This window comes from Salvia hispanica, chromosome 5 (assembly GCF_023119035.1).
Source record: "Salvia hispanica cultivar TCC Black 2014 chromosome 5, UniMelb_Shisp_WGS_1.0, whole genome shotgun sequence".
In the NCBI taxonomy this organism is placed as follows: domain Eukaryota; kingdom Viridiplantae; phylum Streptophyta; class Magnoliopsida; order Lamiales; family Lamiaceae; genus Salvia; species Salvia hispanica.
The window spans coordinates 29,194,865-29,218,256 of NC_062969.1; the positions used below are offsets into that span (position 1 = coordinate 29,194,865).

General features: G+C 35.9%; 4 protein-coding genes across 4 annotated transcripts; 1 reads left to right on the plus strand and 3 right to left on the minus strand.

Annotated features, from left to right (window-relative positions):
• Positions 1-2,708: 2,708 nt before the first annotated feature.
• Positions 2,709-4,107, minus strand: LOC125189782 (polygalacturonase-like). The gene is made up of 4 exons (XM_048087016.1): positions 3,673-4,107; positions 3,178-3,467; positions 2,870-3,095; positions 2,709-2,792 (listed from the first exon to the last, which is right to left on the minus strand). Exons 1-4 carry the CDS (start codon positions 4,105-4,107, stop codon positions 2,709-2,711), a joined length of 1,035 nt encoding a protein of 344 aa, XP_047942973.1.
• Positions 4,108-7,866: 3,759 nt separating this feature from the next.
• On the plus strand, positions 7,867-9,788 carry LOC125191049 (polygalacturonase-like). The gene is made up of 4 exons (XM_048088510.1): positions 7,867-8,310; positions 8,561-8,850; positions 8,962-9,190; positions 9,460-9,788. The coding sequence occupies exons 1-4, from the start codon at positions 7,867-7,869 to the stop codon at positions 9,685-9,687; spliced, it is 1,191 nt and encodes a 396-aa protein (XP_047944467.1). The 3' UTR covers positions 9,688-9,788.
• A 3,616-nt stretch (positions 9,789-13,404) lies between these two features.
• On the minus strand, positions 13,405-15,720 carry LOC125187534 (6,7,8-trihydroxycoumarin synthase-like). Its single transcript, XM_048084142.1, has 2 exons — positions 14,786-15,720; positions 13,405-14,070 (listed from the first exon to the last, which is right to left on the minus strand). Exons 1-2 carry the CDS (start codon positions 15,671-15,673, stop codon positions 13,462-13,464), a joined length of 1,497 nt encoding a protein of 498 aa, XP_047940099.1. The 5' UTR covers positions 15,674-15,720; the 3' UTR covers positions 13,405-13,461.
• A 3,154-nt stretch (positions 15,721-18,874) lies between these two features.
• LOC125187630 (fatty alcohol:caffeoyl-CoA acyltransferase-like) lies at positions 18,875-22,716 on the minus strand. The gene is made up of 2 exons (XM_048084251.1): positions 22,167-22,716; positions 18,875-19,883 (listed from the first exon to the last, which is right to left on the minus strand). The coding sequence occupies exons 1-2, from the start codon at positions 22,611-22,613 to the stop codon at positions 19,008-19,010; spliced, it is 1,323 nt and encodes a 440-aa protein (XP_047940208.1). The 5' UTR covers positions 22,614-22,716; the 3' UTR covers positions 18,875-19,007.
• Positions 22,717-23,392: the final 676 nt, after the last annotated feature.

The window sequence follows — 23,392 nt, forward strand, 5'->3', positions numbered from 1 at the left end:
AAAACACAAGCTTCACATGAAAAATCTCTAGGAACAAAAAGTTTAGGAAATAAAGATTTCAAATAACCCGGAGAGGTATGGCCCATTCTTCGGTGCCAGAGCCAAGTTTCTTGATTAGTGGATCTGTGAGCAAGCATCGCCGCACCATCTTGTCGAGCAATCTCGTCCACAAAATAAAGCCCACGACGCTCAGTGCCACGTCCAATAATCTTCCCCGTCCGGATATCCTGTAACATACAGAAGTTGGGATGCATCAGCAAGGTACAATTCAAATCTTTAGTCACATGACTAATGGACATCAATTTCTGAGATAATTTAGGAACGTAGAGACAATTTGAAATTTGCACATTTGGAAATATCTCTATAGTCCCTGCCCCTTCAACCGGTGTTACCCCCCCATTTGCGGTTTGGATATGTGACTTAGGAGTTTTATGAAATTCCACAAAATCATCTCTGTCATAAGTCATTGTATCAGTGGCCCCACAGTCAAAAATCCATCCCATATCATTAACTTTATCACAATTATGGGCTTCAAAAGCATAGGATAAAGATTCTAGGGGGGCAAATGAGTTTCTGCATATAATGGGGTCTGAATAGAAATTATTCCTAAGCTGGGGGCGTTTTTTGCATAAGCTATTCAAGTGGGGTGATTTTTCATATTTTTCAGTTTTGGGGGATTTAATAGCAAAAGGATATTTATTAGGGTTAGGGTTAATCCCTAACCCGTTACCTCCATTATCACCGCCGCCGTCAAGCTGGAATGTGGCTACCATCGCCTCTGCCGCTGCCGCTTTCCCCCCACCTCCGGTTTCACCGCGTCTCCCTCCACCGCCGGTTTGGAGACCTCCGGCGTCTGATTTCTTCTCCTGGAACAGAGTTGCATCCCGATTCCCTTCGGGACGATCTCTGCCTCCCTCTGTTCCGATGGCGACTTTGGCCTTCCCGGCCTTCTCTTCTTCCCACCATTCTGGATATCCGACCAACTGGAAGCACGTTTCCTTTGTGTGTTTGTGCATTCCACAGTGGGAGCACCAAAGTTTGGATTTGTCCGGTTTGGCGTTTCCCCGACGGTTGGAAGTGAAGCGCGGCGGTGGTGGTTGGTTTCTGTTCTGTGGTTGCGACGGCTGGTAATCTCTTGCTCCGAAACCGAACCCTACTCCCGATGATGAGTCGGTTCCGATGGCGGTGGTGGGTGATTCGGACGCCGGTGACATGATTTTCAATCGAGCTGCCTCCCGTTTCACCCATCCATACGCCTCATCGACTGAGGGATATGGATCCTCCTTGAGGATTTCGCGTCTGACCCAGTCATACCTTTCGTTTAATCCGGTGAGAAATTTGAACAATCTCAGTTCTGATTTGATACTTCGATATTGTGAAACTCCTTTATCACAACAATCGACAGTTCTATGAGGACACCGATCGATGTCCATCCATAATCCATGGAGCCTACTCCAATAGGCCTCCAAACTCATTTCTCCTTGAATGATTCTGCTTGCTTTGTCTCGTAGGTCATAGATGAGGTATGAGTCGGCTGAACTGGCGAACGTCACGGCCAGTGTATCCCAGAGTGATTTTGCCGTCTGGTGATGTGCAAAATCGGCTATAATCTGCGTTTCCATGTTGTCGATGATCCACGAGAAGACTATCAAGTCTATCTCTTCCCAATCTGTATATCCCTTCTCTCCTAGTTGTGGTGGAGTCGGAATTCCGGTGATGTGGCGGTAGACTCCTCTGCCGCCGATGGCCACCTTCATTAGTCGTGACCATAGTGGGTAGTTTGAGCCATTCAACTTGAAGGCTACGGTAACACTTTTGCTCGATCTGATTTTCTCGGCTATTGGTTCGATTTCTGATTTATTTTCTGTCGTTCTGGTTGGATTGGTTTCTCGCCGTTTCGGTCGAGAAGGGTATATATTAGGGCTATGATGAAGCTTTTCTAAGCCTAACCTGCTCTGATACCATGTAGAATTGTGTAATTGTTTGATGTATTATTCACAGTGAGAGTTTACATCATATATAGGCCTAAGGAAGAGCTATACAAGGTAAAATATTTCCAATCAAATCTTCCTAATTAATGGCTTCAATCTTCTTCCAATCTTCTCCCGATTTTGTGTCATCTTTTATTTGCAGAATATTCTAGATTGCCAACATATATATGTATGTATATGAAGTTTTCTAGCAACTTGGAATAACAAACGGAGATCTTATCGGAAGAGGTAGAGCTTGATCCTCTTTTGCTAAAGAGAATAAGATCGATGGAGGCTGGGTTTACTAAGGTTATCAAAAACACAAGTAGTTGGAAGGGATGGAGAAATATCAATTCTAATATTGCATTTCTTGTTTGAAGAAATAATACAATTACCCTATTTATACTTATCTAAAATCTTCCATTTTCGTTCTGGGAAAGAACCAACAAAGAAAACGCATAACAAAGCTCACAATTGCACTCTACTCAATTAAATTTAAATAAACAAAAGTAAAATAAAAAAAATCTTTAGATGTAATCTCTCGAATAACGCGGCCGCACAACTTGACGCCCGGGCCTGTCTTGCGCTATGGTTGAGTTCGGCTGCACTTGTGTGTCTTCGCCTTAGTTAACATACGCATGTTTAAAGAGTGAGGCTGCACGCTGTGTTTTCTTCATGTTGTCTGAATAAACAAGATTTATATCCTGCAATTTGATATTTTCACAAGGATTTGTAGGACTACAATCCAATACTAGAGCTTGCAGATTTCTTGACGTTCCACTTACGCTGCTGATTTTGACGTTGCTGATTTTCACCCCAGAGCTATGCAGAATATACAACATTAGTATTCGTTCGTTCATCCACAATTTCATAATACAAGAGTAATATCAAGTACGTACGCCTTTTGGGCAATTGCTCTGAGGGCAATATTGTTGATCGATAATTATAGGGTTTGTAACATTTTTCATGACCAAGTTAGTGAACTTGACATTCATAACGGTTGCATTGCTAGGTCTCTCCCATGTTTTAATCCGAACACCGTTGTCTGTGTTTGTAAACACTGAATTTTGCACTTCAATGTTTTCGACTCCTTCTTCGCGTGGTGCTCCACCAATGCTTCCAATGCTACAATTAACGAATATTTATAAAAGAAAATTGGTATTGTGATTACAATGTTGTCGAATTTAGGCAAATATATCAAACGTACCTAATCCCATGCCCGGGGCCGCACACAATATGGTCCATCCACATGTTCCTAGTGCCTGGGCCGATTGATATGCAGTCGTCTCCAGTGCCAATCTTGCTTTGGAGGACACTTACGAAGTTCGAATTCCCAATGTGAATGCCATCGGTGTTAGGGCTATCATCTGGGGCAGTTAATATCAAATTTTGCATGGTGATGTTGTTGCATCCATTGATAGAAATGTGGACACCCTCACTGTCGAACGATTTCAAGCCGTTAACCAGTACATTGTTGCATCCTTGAAGAGAGAATGACTGCAATTACAATAGTCTCAAAGAATATGTGAGATTGCATAGTTAATTTGATAATAGTAGGTTTTATGTATAGTTTCAAGAATGTGTGCAACTATAAGTTATTTAGTTGTATAATTTCACTTAATCTAAATTTGTATATCTTGGATTTACATAATGAGAATTCACAATCTTTAGCTTAATTCAATAGTTTGAAATTAGAACTTACCCTTGCTCCATAGGGGCAACCCCTTTGTTGCTTCTTACAAGACCAATAACTTGACCCCTTGGCATTAATAGTGCCACCACCAATAAATGACAGCCCATCAACATTATTGAATGATATCCATGATTGATGGTTGCTCAATGATTCGTAACTTGGAGCAACAATATTTCCTAATAGTTGGAACTGCATTTTCTTCTTGCATGGTCCATACAACGATACCGAATTCACCACTCCTTGTGGAATGAGAACCGTTGATTCAGAGGCTGAGCTGCAGGCAGCCACCCATGCCTTTAACAAGGCCGGTGATGAGTCGGTCTTTCCATTGGCCCTTGCCCCAAAATCAACAACGTTGTATGACTTAGCAGTGCATATTTGTAACAATGTTGCAATATTCAAGACAAGAAAAAAAGTCTGAGAAAATACGGCTAACTTAGGCATGATTAGAGATTCAAGAAGTAAGGTGAATATTAGATTTTGATTTGTAAAAATTGGGTGGTGCTGCTGAATTTATAAAGGGTGCGTATGTCTAGATTTAGTAGAAACATTTTGCAGTCAACCGGAATATTATATTTCAAGGGTGTGATAAATTTATATAATTGTATGTACATAATTGGGATAATATGTCATTTTTATGATTTCCTTAAGTAATGGATCCGGAATTTATCTATTTTAACTGAACTTTTTAATTTACTTAATCAGAATCCTCTATGTTAATGGTAAAAGATAAATATTATTCCTCGATGTCTAGAATAAGAGTCACAATTTACCATTTTGGTATGTGCCACAATAAGAGTCACACTTTATACTACTATATATAATTGATTAAATATTAATTTTTTCACAAATTTAATAGTACTATATTAAATTATAGAATTATTTTAAAATTAAATATAGTATTTTATACTACCTCCATCCCCCAAAATTTGTCTCACTTTGACCCAGCACGGGTTTTAAAAAATATAATGGAAAGTAAGTTGAAAAAGTTGGTGGATTGTGAATCCTACTTTTATATATTAATTTTATAATAAAATGTGAGTATGAATGAGTTAGTGGAACATAGGGTCCACTACTAAAAATGGTAAAAGTGAAATGGAACAAATTTTGGGGGACGGACGGAAATGGGAAAATGAGACAAATTTTCAGGGACTGAGGTAGTAATTATGTATTTTGTTAATTAGTAATTAATTCAAAAATATAGATCTATAATTTAAAATAGTATTGTTAAAAAATATCCAAAATTATATGAAATTATATCCTAAAAATAAAACTAAATTAAAGGGTACTATGTCTATATAAATTTATCTTTTCTCCCTCAAATGGTCGAATCATAAATATTGTTTAGAACGTATCATATTTTGAGTTCTGGTGCAGTTTTTGTCTTATGGAAAATAATAATGTCTTAGTGTTATGCTTATTGTCTAAAGGTTGGTCAATTTAAAATCACTACTTAATATTTATCAAATGATAGAGCAATTTCAATACAACTTCTCGCAATACACAAAATCTGTCCATTCAGTTCCCAACACATTGCCACTATCAGATTCACTATTTATAATTTATCAATGAAGTCAAAATTATCTTACCATAACAAATTCTTACTATAAACATTTAATTACAAAAAAATTAATGCCTTAAACTCTATACACCATAATTATTAAGTCAAAATTATTCTAATATAACAAAACCTGATCAATAGTATTCATATACAAAACGTAAAGGTCGTTTAATAGCTATATTTTTTCTAGAGCAGAGAGATTTATCGTGATTTACTTGATATTTAATACGTGAATCAATTTAGTTTGTCGGCCTTAGTTATTGCAACTAAGCATTAAATTATGATTGCTTTAAAAATAAATTATTCAATATTTTCTAAATAATACTTCCTCCGTCTATGATTAAAGGTCTCATATCTATTTAATACGGGTTTTAAAAAATTATTTGACTTTACAAAGTAAAGTGGGTAGAAAAAATAGTAAAGTAGGTAGAAAAAGATAGTGGAATATGAGGCCTATTTTTATATATTGGTTTTATAATAAAATGTAAATAGAATGAGTTAGTTGAATGTAGGGTATCTATTAGTAATTAATTATTTCTTTAATGGAAAAAGGATATAGTGCTCTCAAATATTTTGAAGAAAAGGAGTAACGATCGTTATACTAAGTAGAATTAACCCTTGCATATTCATTATACGTAGAAAATTCGTCAAATATAAATAAACGTAATTTATATAGAATAGAAATTAAAATCCTTATTACTGAGACATGTAGGCACACGTAAAAATCATTTTTCACAGAAAATATGCAAAAATAATCAACGTTTCATGATTGATTACGAAATACAAATTCTAATTTGCGGATCCAGAAATTTCATATGGGGGTACGATAAATAATTATATTGACTTAAAAATTTAAAATTCAATTGATTTTTTTCTCCGGTTATCTCGATTTTTTTTTAAATGAACTTCATTATGTCTAAAAGAGATTATTTTTAGGCATTATTACTAGAACTTTTTCGCAATAAAAAAAAGGAGATTCTTAAATATATATATGTAACAAATAGTTTATTTTTATTTGGATAAAGTTTTATATATTTAAACTAAAACAAAACACATCATATTTTCTATATAATACTCCTACTATCCCATTAAAAATGAAACGTTTTCCTTTTTTGGTTGTCCCATTAAAAATGAAACGTTTCCTAAAATGGAAACAATTCTATCTCTATTTTTTCATCTCTCTTACTTTACTCTCTCTTCATTAACTCACAAAACAACACTGCATAAAATCTCGTGCCGATTCTCAAATGTTGCATTTTAAGTGGGACGGAGGGAGTATTAAATAGTATTATGAGTAAAATTAGAAACCATAAATAATAAATTATGGACGCTTTATTGTGAAGTATAAAACAAATGAGAAAGAAGTAAATTATTATATTTACTCAATCATTAGTTAGATATCATGGAATATATAATACTCCAATAGAGTAAATAGCCAAAATTAAAATGCGCCATATAGGTTTCGAACCCGGGTTGCTGCTGTAAAAGTTGAGCATCTTTCTATTAGGCTACTTACAACTTTTGGGGGCACCGCCACCGGGCTATTGTTCTTATGACCTATTGTTCTTATGTGTATTATTCGCCTGTGCTAATTTATATGTTATCCCTATATTATTATCCTTATTAATTAAGAAATCAAACTCTACCAGGAATTTTAAGGGGAAAATGGCTGAAAAGGAACATGAGGAGTAGTCAAAGTTCATATTTTAATGTGATCGTTGGCATTCCATGCACCTAATCAACGTGCATGCTTAATTATACAGTATGAGATGGAAAAAAAAAATTACTATTAGAGAATTTTTCATATGGTTTAGAATTATTAGTAGCACATGGGTGTCGCAATGACTATTGACTAAGCATTTTTTTAATTCATTTGAGAATGTTATAATCATACAATCCTCTAATGAGATGACACGTATATAAACAAATAAAGAAGAAATCTGTATATGATTAACAATTAATATAAGAACATGGGAGAGGATTGACTAATTAGCTTAATTTATAGAAATTAATACTTATATTTTTTTAGTTTAACATGCAGAGATCCCTTGAGATACACCATATATATGGAGAAGGTTAATTTATACTCCCTCTATTACACAGTAGAGTCATTTTGTCATTTTGGTACGTTCCATAGTAATAGAGTAATTTCTCTTTTTAGTAAAAGTCAACACATTATTACACATCTACTTACTCTCTCTTACTTTATTCACTCTTCATCTCTCTACCTTTTTAATTTTTCACTTTATTCTCCCTTTACTTAACTCACATAATACATTTTTTCTTAATCTCCGTGCCGAAAAGAAACGCCTCCACTACTATGGAACGGAGAGAGTAGATCATAAACACATATAGAGATAGATACACAATAAAATGCTATATGTTTCATTTTTCATTTTTCTCCACATGCAGATCTAATTTTGTTTAAAATGAATATAATGGACGTTAAGAGCGAATAATTTTAAGTTATATGCATGATTAGTTTATAATTATCTTCATCATCTTTTTGCATGTATTCGCGATCGTCCATGAATAAAATCATTAATCACTAATTATAATAATTAGGAAGCGATTATCGATAAACATTAATGGATAAGGCTTATAAATACACACAAAAACGTACAAAACAAACAAAATACAAAATGATTAGCAACAAAGAAACACAAATTGCCATCTTGATCATCATCACCTTCTTTTTCTACTCATCTAATGCAACTCTCAGCTACAATGTGAAGAGTTTCGGAGCAAAATCGAACGGAAAATCCGACTGCACAAAGGCTTTCCTTAGTGCGTGGAGCGCCGCCTGTGCCGCCACAAAACCGGCAACAATTTACGTTCCGGGAGGACGATATCTTCTGCGAAATGTAGTATTTATGGGAAAGTTGTGCAAGAACACGGCAATCACTATTCAGATAGATGGCACTCTTGTAGCTCCTAATAACTATAGCGTGATCGGGAATTCCGGCACCTGGTTGAAGTTCGACAAGGTCACCGGAGTTTCCATATACGGAGGAACCCTAGACGGCAAAGGGGCGGCGCTGTGGGCTTGCAAGAACTCCGGCCATAATTGCCCCAAGGGAGCAACGGTTAGTTGACCGTACTAATTTTTAAATTTATTTAAATTTTTAAGGAACATACTAAAAAGAAAAGAGTTTATATTTTTAGAGGCATATGTCATAAAAAAAATATTTTGGGACCCAAATGATGAGGTGGTATCCATGAATTCACATAGATATGGCATTTTCAAAGTAAAAAACTTTGGTTAAAGAATATGTGAATTTAAATATTTCCCATGCAATAGTACTTATTTAACTTCTATCTATTTTGGCTATGCAGAGTTTAGAATTCCACAACTCGAACAACATAAGTATCAATGCACTCTCATCCTTAAACAGTCAAAAGTTTCACATTCACATTTATGGATGTCACAACGCCAATCTCATCAACATGAAAATATCCGCCGATGGATACAGCCCCAACACCGACGGAATTCACGTTGAGCAGTCATCGGCAGTCACTATCTTGGGCTCACGCATCGGTACCGGTGATGACTGTGTCTCGATTGGACCCGGCTCTTCTGACTTGTGGATCGAGAACCTCTTTTGCGGCCCCGGTCACGGGATAAGGTACTGCTATCAATTATATTACCAAAGATTAATAATTATATAGTTTAATTCCACTCTTAATATTTCAATTTACTAGTTAGAAATATTATTGAAAATCGTTGATTTGTGCAGCATAGGGAGTCTAGGTTGGAGTTTGCAAGAGGCGGGAGTGCAGAATGTGACAGTGAAAACGACGACGTTTAGAGGAACTCAGAATGGTTTGAGAATAAAGACATGGGCAAGGCCTAGCGATGGATTTGTGAAAGACGTGTATTTTCAACATATTGTGATTGACAATGCCAAATATCCAATTATCATCGATCAAAATTACTGCCCCGACCACAATAATTGTCCTAGCAAGGTAAGATACACACCACTCCCCTCATCCACCATTTAAAGAGCTATTTTGACTTAGTACGAGTTTTCAGAAATTGCTTTGACTCTGTGAAGAAAGTAAAGAGAGGAAGTAAATGAAATGCGGGACCCATTTTTTGAATTAGTTTTATAAATTATTGTGAGTGTAAAGAGTTACTGGAATTAGAGGTCCCGTATACCAGAAATGAAAAAAATAAATGGTTCTTTAAATCATGGACAGCCCAAGTGAGTAATATTGGTAAGTTTTTTGGGCAGAATTCAGGCGTGCAAATTAGCAACGTGAGATATGAAGATGTACATGGAACATCTGCAACAAAAGTCGCAGTGAAATTTGAGTGCAGTGAAACCAATCCATGCAGTGGAATTACTCTAGACGGGGTAAACCTCACTCTCAAAGATAAACCGACAACAGCGTTGTGCGTGAACGCTAGAGGAACGGCAAACAACGTCGTCAAGCCTGCGAGTTGCTTAAAGGGAGAATGATGGTCAGATGGTTCAAATGTAGGAATGTACATGTTTGAGAGTTGAGACTAGCGATTAATAAAAAATCTTGTTCTAAATAAAATTGTATTTTATGAAATACACGTGTGTTCCTTACGTGATTAGTTTGTTTGCACAAAATTTAATTTACTTTCCTGTTTAGTTGTTACCTGCCTAGTTTTAATATCATTCATTTCAGGTTATTTAACTCTGTCCAACTTACAGGTCTTTTAGTTTTAAATTACTTTCCTACACGGATTTCATGTAGTGTTGTTTTGTTAATTATTGAAGACAAAATAAAGTAAGAGAAAAGAAAAAGTAGAAATAATATTGTTTCCATTTTAGAAAACATTTTATTTTTAAAAGGACAATTCAAAAGAAAAATGTTTCATTTTAATGGGACAGAATGAGTACAAGACTGATAACCCAATTGCCTTACTCAGTGATGGGAGGAAACAATGCACTCATAGAAAACAAGTTAAGACGTGGTGGCATCACCAAAAAAACCTGAATACCGCGAAACTAAACCAAGAAAGATCTAATCCTCAGAGGGATCGACAACTCATCTTACCGTTGTTGTTAACCCGGGTTAAAGCATTGGGTAGTTGGAAAAACATATTTTTATTTGGCAAAACTCCGAAAAATCAATACAGAGCAATACCGAAGTAAGGTTGATAAAAGAAATGGCGTTGTTTCTGGGGCTTAATGGTGTCACATGTAGTTTTCGAAGAGTTCATTGATATACTTTTTTTCCCCTTTTACCTATTGTTTGATTTCCCTCCGGGTGCATGATCATATCGTCCGACCTATAGTTGCTATTCGACCCAGAGATTAGCAGGAACGAAAGAGCCATCAGGACGCAATGAAGGGAATCACAAGTTGGACTTTGAGGAGGCAATCAAGGGAAGCACAAACCAGTCACATTTTGAGTCGGACGAGGAAGGAAGGACAAAATTTTGGAGTGACAAGAAAGCAGAGATGGTGTAGAGAATGATCCATACCTGAGGGCATCCACAATAAAGTCCGCCCAATAGCCCGCCCTATAGCAATTCCTAGTCCTCCACGTCAGCATTCTATAGTCCTACCTATTTAACTGCAATGGGGTGGAGTATAGTAATGCACTTATAGAAGACAAGACTTGGAGGCTAAGCAAAAATCCAGTTTCTGCATTCTATAGTCCTACCCATTTACCTGCAATAGGGTGGACTATAGCCCGCCCTATAATTTTAACAACTATTTTGTATTCATTTTTAATTTTGTTTTCGAATTAATAATTTAGCGAAATATAAATAAATTTAAGACCACAATATGACAATATTCATTTTATTAAAAATCCAAAAAAGTACAACGTGAAATACTAAAAAACTACAATTTCAACGGTTACATGACCACATTTCTTCGATGGGAAGAGAGTTGAAGAAAGAGATTGGAAGGCGCGAGAAATGGAGATAAAATGTGGTTCACTTATAGAGCGGAAAATAGGGAAAAAGATAAAATAAAAATTAGAAAAATATAGTCTGGGCTACAGTCCGAATGCCCGCAATGGGGCGGACTATATGTCGGATGATGATCATCCGCCCTACAGTCCGCGAACTAAGTTAAGAGCGTGGGCATGGGGCGCGCCATCATCCTCCCACCTGCAGTGGTGTACGATGCATAGAATAGGCTATCGTCTACCCCAAAACTTTGATCTTGACCAAAGTACTTAAAGCTAGGAGTTACAATTAGATAAAGAATGTACAAGTAAAGAAAGAGGATGTATTAGAAAAATATTTAAAGGTTGAAAAAGAATGAGAAGAGAAAAGAGAAAAGGAAAAATCAAGGAGAATTTAGAAAAGTGAGATGTAAACTAGACAAAGTCTGGAGTGCTTACAGAAGAGTTAATTGGGGCTAAAGGACGAAGTAGATGTTAGTTTTATCTATGCTTCAAAATTTTAGTCACTTTCTATCCAAATATTCCTCACGTGCTAAAGAGCCTACATAACAATAAAAAAATAAAGACCTTTTGGATTTTTTATGCTTAATCACAACACGTAGATGAGGAATTAGATTTGGAGCAAGCTTATGGTTAAACTTTGTATGATGTATGATTTGAGAGCTTATCATTATATTGCCATATACACTTTGAGAGTGATACTTACAATTCAAAACACATGTGAGTGCATGATAAGGATCTTCATTGATTAGATCCATGTAATTACCCAAGATTATGCCCAAAGTGTAGATCCAACATCAAAACACAAAAAATAAACAAGCTAGAGTGAATCTAGTCACAAAAACTAGATTAAAAAATAGAGATTTATGGAAGATAAGAAATGAGAGAATGTGTATTGATGAGAAATTAGAGTTACAACCTTAGGACCTTGACCAAAACAATGGAAACAACCCTAGGCAACTTTCATCAACTCTAACCACCCCTTGGCTCCACTACTCAATGGCTACACCCCCATTGATGCATACCTCTACTTGAATCAATCTAGGAATGTCACAAGCAACCTTCAATGAAGGAATTTGGATACAATCCTAAAAGAGGAAACTCACTAGGGAGATAACTTTAATTCAATTAAAATCTAGAATGAAAATGATATCAAAAGGTATTTATACTAATGGTCCAAAATTCAAGAAAAACGCCCACAAAATCTAGCCTCTGCGTGAGCCACCCGCCCGGGTGGATTTTGTTGGTCGAAAGCCACCAGACCGGTTGGAACTTGTTGTCTCAACTGTGCTTTCTGGTAGCCACCCGTCCGAGTGGGAGTTTTTCTACTCTGCGCGACTTCCGTAAATCTGCCATAACTCCCTCCACCGGACTCCGATTGAGGCGTGTAGATACTCACACGAAGCTCTTTCGAAGACGAAGACATTGGTGGCATTTTCAGAGCTTTTGGATGTCATCTTAATAGGCAGAATAGTGATTGAAGCCAGCTGCAGGTACAAACTTTGATGCACGGCTTCCATAATCGTATCAGTGGAAGTTCTCATGATGATCAACGAGCTAGTAATGAAATTGAATCAATAATCCTGCTTGATATGATTTTTGGTTTGTTATGCGCAATTTATTAATTCATGTGTCTGAGGCAACAAGGAAGTCTAGTCCTTAGCATCCGCGTTTCTTATTTAGTTTCTCTCTTGTTTCATTCTAGCACAAACAAGTAGTTAAGTTTGATGGGTTGATAAATACGGATTTTGCATGCTTTTAAGACCTAGATTTGGCTAAGCTTTGATTAGCTTTCGTGCACAATATGTTCATAAAGTGTTATATTTGTACAACATGTTTTGAGATAAATGTCCAAAATAGAATTAGAAAAGGGCATAAAAGGTAGAAATAGATGTTTGGATGTACTCCCTCCGTCCCACTTTAGGAGTCCCGGTTTACCATTTTTGGGTGTCCCACTTTAGGAGTCTTGGTTGGAATATTCCATCAATGGTATTAGGCCCCACATTCTACTAACATTTTTCCACTCACATTTTATTATAAAACTAATATAAAAAAGTAGGGCCCACATTCCACTATCTTTTTTCACCAACTTTCCTTCACATTTCTTACCCGTGCCGAATTCAACCGGGGACTCCTAAAGTGGGACGGAGGAAGTATTAGACAGTCCTAAAAATACTGTATACATGATACCCCACCCACTCTCTAACCAAAATAATATGCCTTCTATTAATGCTTTTCATGAAAGTACATTCATGTTATTTGCAATAATAAAACTTTGCTTAACATAGAACCAAAAAATCAAACATTATAACAATATAATTAACAAAGCCAGTAACTAAGGCCTAAGGGGAATATCTTTTAGGTACAAGAAGTAGTGGCTTTTTCTTATGCATTGTAATACCAGGATGAGATTCCTCATCAAGGTTGCTCCCTTTAGGCATTACCCAATCAAAAGAGTAGAGCAAGTTAGCCACAGCAACCTCTACATGTTTAATTCCCATAGGTGACCCGGGACACATTCTCCGCCCCGCCCCAAATGGAAGGAACCCGAAATCTTGGCCTTTTTGGTCAATATTAGTACTACTACTAAAGAACCTCTCAGGCACAAACTCGTCTGGATGTTGCCAATAGTCGGGATCTCTTGCAACTGCCCACGCATTAACATAAACCACTGTTTTGGGCTCAATTTGGTAGCCATGGAGAGTGCATCTCTGCATCGCTTGTCTTGGCATCAGGATTGGAATCGGAGGATGCAATCGAAATGTCTCGTTTATGACTGCTTTCAAATATGAGAGTCGAGGCAGATCATCTTCGTCTATTATCCCTTTTTTGGCCTCCAAATTGCGGATTTCTTCCTGGAGTTTCTTCATGATCTTGGGTGCCTTCATCAGTGCCGTCATTACCCAAACTGTCGTCGCTGCACTTGTGTCGGTTGCTCCAACGAATATATTCTACACACAAAACAACGCTGCATAAAATCTTGAACTGAAACCAAATGTTTTACTATATTAATTGGATCGGAGGGAGTATTAAGTTAGAATATTTTATAAAACATGTTATAGGTAAATTAATTTTGGTAAACAAGTTTTTTACAATATCGTATATACTCCCTCCGTCCGCCATGAGGAATCTCATTTCTTGGCGGCACGAGTTTTAAGAAATATTAAGAAAATTTGATGGAAAAAAGTTAGGGAAATATAAGTCTTACTTGCATATACTCCCTCCGTCCCTTAAATATTGTCACACTTTGATTGGATACGGGTTTTAAGAAATGTAATGGAAGTAAGTTGAAAAAGTTGATAGGATGTGGGTCCTACTTTTAAAGTATTAGTTTTATAATAAAATGTGAGTGATAGGTTAGTGGAATGTGGGGTCCACTACCAAAAGTGGTAAAAAAGTTAAATGTGACAAATTTTGTGGGACAGAGGAAAATAGAAAAATGTGACAAAATTTCAGGGACGGAGGGAGTATTAGTTTTAAATGAAATGTGAGTAGAATGAGTTATTGTAATGTGATACCCTATTACCATTTATAGTAAAATGGAACCTGGACTCCAGTTTGCAGACAGACTAAAATGAAAAAAATGGGACTCCTATTCACAGACAGAGAATGTATAACACAACAATATATATGTGTGAAAATAAAATGTGAAATAAACAAAAATACCATTAGCAGAGCTTTGATATTCTTGTAGTTGAAATCAAAAGTGAAAGATTTCTCCTCTTTAAGTTGTAGCAATAAATCAACCATATCCTTCTCCTTCTCCTTCCTATTTGGATCAAGATGATCATCAATGAGCTCTTGATAGAACTCATCCAAATTCTTGTAAGTCGTCTCCACCCATTCTGCATATCCATTGAGCCTATCCACCCAACTCAACGAAGGATAGAAATCCGACACAGATAGAGACGCCATCACAGCTTGAGCCTCTCTCAGAATCTCACCAAACCTTTGTTGCTTCGATTCGTCATATTCGTATCCTCTCCCAAAGGCAATTCTGCATATCAAATTGCTGCCAAGAGAGAGAGCCATCTCACTCAAATTCACAACCCCTTCACTCTCACCGTCGCAGATCCTCGATATCTTGGCGATCATACGAGATACCTCCTCGTCGCGGATGGACCGAAATGTATGGATCTTCTTGAGGCTGAGGAGATGAACCGATGTGATCTTCCTCATCTCCCTCCAGTAATGTCCGTAGGGAGCGAACGCGATGTCCATGCTACCGTAAGAGAGCTTCTGCTGCCCGAGAAACTTAGGCCTGCTGCAGAATGATAAATCCTGTGTTTTCAAGACTTGTTCTGCTAATTTGGGGGAAGAGACAACGACGACTGGGATGGAGCCGAGTTTGAGGTGGATAATGGGGCCGTGTTTCTTGGAGAGTTTCGTTAGATATGGTGGGAGGTTACCGGCCGCCAGGAACTGGTGGAGGTTACCGATGAACGGGAGGCGTGGCGGGCCGGGCGGAGATTTGGTTTTTATTGATTTTGTGGTTTTGTGGAGAAGAAGGTATAGAAAGATTATGGGAAGAACTATGCATAGAAAAAGTGACATAGTGAATGAGGTAGTGATGAATGTAACGTAGCGCACCAGGTGTATTTGTACTAGAATGTTTATTTGTGTTCGCATAGGACTGACAATTTTTTATACAACAAAAACATTTGATATGAACATACAAGAAGTTAATGGTTTGGGTCGTTATGAAGTCAATCGAATAAAAATTCGATGATTTCAAGTTGCATTTGGGTTAGACTTTATTAGGTTGGATCGATATGAGATTGATATGACAGCTCTAGTTTCACATTTTTCATTACGCAACATCTCATATAATATACTTTTGGAATGATCGTTTTGTGTTTAAAAGTGTATACTAAATTTAAAACGTGGAAGACCTATTATGATTGTCATATAATAATACGACATCTCAATTGCATTGATAACTGATTTCATGTGTAAAGAAAATTTGAAATTCTGCTTAAGCTCATTTGTGGAAATTCTTCTTTCAAATGCATATAAAAAATCTTGCCATTTTCAAGATTTTTTTAAATAAAATTTAATGCTTCTCATATCCCATGTTAAGAGATGCATTTCTTCTGTGCATGAAATTTTGAGAAAATAATACTACTCCCGTCCCATAATAGGAGTCACATTTAGTGTGGACATGAATTTTCAGAAATGTAAATGAAAGTTGGTTGAATAAGTTAGTGGACTATAGGATCCACTTATATGTATTAGTTTTATAATAAAATATAAGTGAAATACGTAGATGGAATGTGAGTTCTACTTAATATTTATGGTAAAAGTGAAATATGACTTTTATTATGAGATGGACAAAAATAATAAATGTGACTCTTACTGTAGGACGAAGATAATATGATAAATAAAGTGAGAGGTGCGGAAAGAATTAAGTAGAAGATAGAAAGTTTTTTTTTTTGCTAAAAATATGGAATTTGCCAATTTAGATAAGACATCCAAAAAGGTATAGGAGTAAGTGTAAGGAGACCAGGGACGAACCCAATGCAGGCCAAGCCGCGGCTCCAGAGGAGCCTTGGCCGACCCCGGAGTATAACTTAAGATTCATCTATTGTCAAAAAAAGAGTAGTTTAATCCAACTGTATTAATACACGTAGTCGCCTACATGGCTACATGTATCCATTTCACAATCCACTATATATTAATATTGCATCAATGAAAATTTTAGGTGACGCACAACATTACATACATAACCGCGCAAAGATTATTATCAAAATAAAAAAAAAATGGATTGAATGGATAAATCCAAATTCCAAATTCATCAATATTAAGCTGACATGATACCTAAATGGTTTTTCATTTCAATTTTAGTACTCCCTCCGTCTCAGGATAAATGACTTACTTCTTTTGGGTACGAGATTTAAGGAATGGTATTCAAATAAGTTAAAGTGGAGAGAGTAAAGTAGGAGAGAGGAAAAAGTAGAAGAGAGAAGAGAGAATAAGGTCAGAGAGATGACTTTTTACTAAAAATGGAAATAGGTCACTTATAGTGAGACACCCCAAAAAGGAATATAAGTCACTTATCTTGAGATAGAGACGGAGGGAGTATATAGTAGTAGTACTATATCAGTAGCATCGTAAATTTAACCGACAAAAATTCCTCTTTGAGTTGATCGTAATAATATGCTAAATTTAGGAAAAGGATCCATTCACCGCTATATTATTCTTATGTGATTGTTCATCATTCACAAAAATTAACTCAAAACCTTGTACATGCTCCACACCGCACACGGTGTCACGTATTCCATTCATTGGAGTCGTCAAGTTTTGTCTTCTCTTATGTGGCCAAGTCTAAGCCATCAAGTATTATCAATTTTATAGAATGAGAGTCACTGCACAATATATCCATAAATTTAGACCAAGTATATATTACTAAGAGAGCGTTTGCTGTATTACAACAAATTATATGCCCTTTCTTAGCTTTAATTATGAGTTTAGTAGAATTATATTATTAATTTTAATAAACAACCCGTATTATTTTTATTACTTGAAAAAATACACCTTGAACTCTATATTTCACCTAAGTTATTAAGCCACAATTTTAATTGATTAACTAACAGTTTGGGAAGTTGAATCATAAGTACAACAAAATTACTAAGTTGTACTCCATCTTTCCGTTTCTCAAATAATATTATTGAGGTTATTTCAGTCTAATTAAGCATCATATTCTTTATTTTTTACAAAACATACCAATTAGAAATATAATTAGCATAAAACATAATACATATTATGGTCATCATATTCTTTAAGATTGACTTGTGTAATGGCTAGTAGCTTGTATTTTCTTTTTTATAACTCTATACTGAATTTTTCGTTTTCTTAGACATATATTTATGCCTGGGTGAGTTTCGAGTCTGAATTCTCATTCTTGTATGGTTTGATTATGTGTTTTTATTTGTAGAACTTGTTCACGATATTCTCGAGTCTATGTCATAATGATTGTGAACCTAGAACATCAAGTTACACCATCTTTGATTTCTAATTCTATACCACATTTGACATTTTGACCCTTTACACATAATAATTCCTAGTTAGCCATTTGAATATTAAATTTATTTTCATTGATAAGCAAATATTTCCATAAAAATTCCTACTACATGGTAATGAGTTTTGGAAAAAATAGACATATATTGAAGCATAACTTGAGATGAGATACAATGGTTGTATTTTTCAAAAGAAAAATAAAGTTGTGTTTTATAAGAAAAGATGAGAAGAATTGAAAAAAAAAAATTATAAAGAAGCGAGAAATGAAAATAAAGAAGAAAGTAAAAAACTGGAGAAAGAAAAATATTAAATAGTGTTAGAGCAAAGAAGAAAACATAGAAAAAGTCAGAACCGAACTGAAAAAACCGAAGTTGCTAATAAACCGAACCAAAATCCGAAAATAATCAAACCAAATTTTAAATTTTAGGTTGGTTCGGATCAGATATTAGATTTTCGAGTATATTGCTCACCCCTACTCCACACCCTCTCAATCTTGTTGATTTTTATGCTTTTTCTTTCAAATATTGAATAATTCATTTTTTATTTTTTGTTTTTTATTTATATTTACTAATTTAGGTTTGTATATACTGTATAATGTTTACTTAATTATTGTAATTTCCAATTTGTTTTTTGTTTACTCTTTAAAATGTGAATAATTTTTTAATTTCCAATTTTATTCCCATAGTAATTGAATTTATTAACACGTTATTTAAGCTTTTATACTCCTTCTGGTCATCAGATCCTTATCAATTACAGTATCTCATTTCATTTTAACTATATGTGATAAGTGGACCTCATATTACACTAACTCATTTTACATATAATAATTATAAAACTAACATGTAAAAGTAGAATTCATATTTCACTAATCTCAAAGGAAGTCATGAAACAATCCCTCAAATCGGATCATCTCCTCAGCCGGTAAAGCTACCATGGCGGCTATTCCACCGTCAATGCCGTCGCGGAAAACCCAACAAATATCCTTCCGATGGTGGACGATAGGGCAGCTGTAAAGTGGCTTGCCCCACGGGTACTCGACCTGCTCAAACCCTAACCCTAGCCACGAGCTGACCATATAGTCCCCGTGAGGGAGCCCCCTGTGCGCCTCTAGCCAGTCGAACACCGACCTCACATACTCATCCGATATCCCTTTCATTCCTTGGGAGATCTTCCCCGCCACATTTGAGAAGGGCCCACTCTCAACCTCCTTGAATGTGGCGGAAACCCTAATTGGTAAAATCGCGTTACCGCTATATGACTGCGGTAACGGGGGTTTTACCCTATGCCTCACGTCGATCACGGTGAGCAAGGTGGACGTATCGTTTTTCTCGGGTTTTGCATCTCCGGAGAAGGCTTTACACCGCCATATAACGGCGGCAGCCACCGAGAAGCTGCTAACGGTGGTGTCTTTGGCCTTTTTCTTGAGTTTGGCGATGTCATCAGCGTTCATCTTGAAGATGCGGTAGCGGAGTTCCTCCTCACGGGAACAGTTGAAATTCGGGGGGCGTGAGCCTTCGCCGGTGGGGAGGTGGAGGTCGATGAATTCAAGATGCGGGAATGTCACGTTGGGTGGAGATCTAGCGGCGAGGAGGCGGCGATTGTTGCAAGGGGGAAAGGGTAAGGGTCTGCCGTCGCCAAAAGCTTGAGAGGAGAGGTTTTGTAGGAAAATTTTGGCGGCGACGCCGTCTAATAAGATGTGATTTGTCGACATGCCTATTGCGAAACCTCCACATTTGAATGATGTTACCTGCAATATTCACACTTATGACTTAAATAAATACTCATTTTAACTTTTAATTAAAATTTATTAAAAAATAAATGAAAGGAAAGTCTGGAAATATTACTCCTTTTTAAAGTATTACAACCAAAAAATTTATACACCCTCCATCCCAAGATATTAGACTCACTTCTTTTAGGTACAGAAATTTATGAGATGTGTTTAGTGGTGTAAGTAGAGTTGGTAGTAAAGTAAATTTTTACCATAAACAGAAATGGCTCAAATATGTTGGGACACCCCAAAATGGTATACGAGTCTAATATCTTGGAACGGAGGGAGTATTATATTTGCTCAATCAAAATTTTACATCCGTCATCCCGTTAGTGTTAGAGCATTTCTTTTAGACTCAAAAATTAAGGAATAATTGAGAACAAAATAGAAGAGTTATGGCATAATTAAGTAAGAGAAAATAAAGTAACAGAAAGTAAAACAACAAAGAAAGTAAAGTAGGAGAAACAAAGCGTGTTTGCAAAAAAGGAATTGACTCAACTATAATACTCCCTTCGTTCCATAGTAATGGAACCGTTTCTTTTCAGCACGGAGATTAAGAAAAATTGTGTTAGGTGAGTTAAGTAAATGGAGAATAAAGTGGAAAATGAAAAAGGTAGAGAGATGAAGAGAAAAAAAAAGTAAGATAGAGTAAAGTAGGTAGGAAAAATGTGTTGACTTTTGCTAAAAAGGGAAATGACTCTATTACTATGAAACGTATCAAAATGACAAAATGACTATTACTATGGAACAGAGGGAGTAGGACATCGTAGAAATGAATAGGGATGTCAATCGGGCTAACCTGTTCGGGTTCGGGCCAGCCCACTCGGATTGCCGGGCTATTTGGATGCGGGCCATTCGGGTTATGGATTTTTCGGGTCATAAATTTTCAACCCTAACCCTAACCCGTCGTGTTTTGGGCTAACCCATCGGGCTATTCGGGCCTAAAAGCTTTCAAAAATAATCTCTTGTATCAAAATTTTCTTCTATAAAATGATTTTAAATTTTAGATACTTTTTTCTTTTTAGTTAGATTCTTCTATAAAATCTTCAAATTTTTATAGTTTTCTTCAATAATACTTGAAAAGAAGCCTTTCATCTCGATCAACTACAATATAAAATTAAAGCTTGTGTTCGTGTCATTATTATGACATTGTTTGTAACTAATTCTTTATGAAAATTAAAAATCACATCTTACATGAATCATTATTAAAATGATAAATATATTAAGATTTTGATGGGATAGTTCTTAATTTTGTCGTGATTGGCTTTGGTGGTGGTAAGACAATAGTGGCAGACGATGGGACGATGAAATAATGAGTTGAGATGGAACTTGAAAGCTGATATTGTGGAATCGAGTGGAAAAGTGTAAAATAAAGATTGAATAAGACTAATGATTGTGTAGAATGAAAATTGGGGATTCAAAAATATAAAAAAACCCCAAAAACTTAATATTTTATAATTAAAATTCACAATCCATCGGGCCTACCCGCAACCCGTTCGGGCCGACCCTTTTAACCCGCCAACCCATTCGGGCCAACCCGTTTAGCCCGTTTTGTATTCGGGTAATAAAATTACAACCCTAACCCGCTCATATTACCGGGTTGTTCGGGCCAGCCCACGGGTTTCGGGTTGAATTGACATCCTTAGAAATGAATATGATCCAATGGGACATAAGGGGTAGTTTTTATTAGGCTTCATTTGGTACCATGGAACTCATGGCGTGAAATTGGAATAAGAGTTATCATTAAAATCTAATATCTGGTACTGTAAAAATTTTGGATTTAAAATTAAATTACAATTCAAAATTCTATCAATTATATTCTACAATTTGAATTTCTATCAAAAGTAGATATTTTAAATTTGAAATAGTTACTATCTCTCTATTCCACATAATTTGTGATCATGTTTTAACCCACTAAAAGTTTTAATAAATGTAATGAAAAGTGGATTAAAAAAAGTTAGTGGAATATGAGTTCCACTTTTATATATAGTTTTATAATAAATTGTGTGTAAGAAAATAAATTAGAGAGAATATAAAGTCCACTATCAAATATGATAAAAATAAAATACAAACACTATTAAAAATGATAAAAGTAAAATATGACAAATGAAATTGAAATGAGTTAGCTGAGAATAATTCAATACAAAAGCATACTTACTCCTACTGGTGTGGAGAGGGTCACTAGAACTAGCTAGTATGAAATAAAATAAAATAAAAACACATAACACAAATGGATAATTGTTAATTTTGGAGGTGTGGCACCTGGAAAACACACAAGGGTTGATCAATTTCAGATGGCAAATTATGATCAGCAAGCTGCCGATATCCCAGATTTGGATGAACCAAACTCGGCCCTATTTCTTCAAGCAAGAGCTCGGAAGAAGCCACAACGAAGCCCGCTCCTGCAGCGTTGCAGTCGATCTCAAGGCGCCCTGTCTTGTTGTTCAGTTTCAACCTTCCCGCCATGAAATCGTAATGCACCAGCACTTTTTCTAGCGCGATTTTGAGCATTTTGGCTACATTTTCAGCTTCCAAATCTGGATTTCGCTTGAAGAAATGGGCTGTTGGGGCATTATAATCCCCAATTTGATCGATATTCGACAAAAAAAATGATCGTTTCTGAGTTTCTTGCGAGGGGAAGATTAATGAAGATTTTTGGAATGTGATTTTGAGATCATCAAAAGCTGGAATGGGAGAGAGACCTGCCATTTTTGTGGGTTCAAGTATTTGGTGGAGTTTTGCGATACAAGCAGGGACGGAGTCTGAAATTTTTAATAATAGAGGCAAAAATATACGTGAAGATAATTTAAATATTTAAAAAGAGGCTATTAATGGAAGATTAATAAAAAAATGTTATAGCGAGTTATATTTATATGTATGTAGTTAAATATGAGCAGGCGCATTTGTCCGCAATAAGCTAGACCCGTCCCTATTGCAAGTTCTAGTTATTTATAGGGTTGATATATGATTCTATTATTATAAAAAATTGTAGTTGTGCTGGTGCATGTTTTGATGTACATATAATGTCCACTTATTTTATAGGTTTTAGTTATTTTTACTAAGGATAAAGAATTAGTTTGTATTTAAATTGTTTAAAAGTTAATGAGACGTATATATATATATAGGGATGTATTAAGATGACAACATTCTTTATTGTAACACCATACCACCATTTTAGGCCATTGGATCTGGAAATCGTGTGCTTGTCATGCTGCCACGTGTAAAAACACGGAAGGGTAAAATAGAAAATTTCTAATTTTACGTTACCAGATTTTTGTTCATTGAATATTGCAGTCTTACCACAACAATATTGCAGTCTACTACGACTGCAATATCTAATACAATAGACTCGCAATATCTAATACAGATGACTGCAAACCCGTGTTTTTTCACGAAACTTAATCTTGGGCGTCCATAGATGAGATCTAACGGACTACATTGGTGGTATGGTGTTATCTTAACTATGGTGCCACCATAGTGCACCCCTA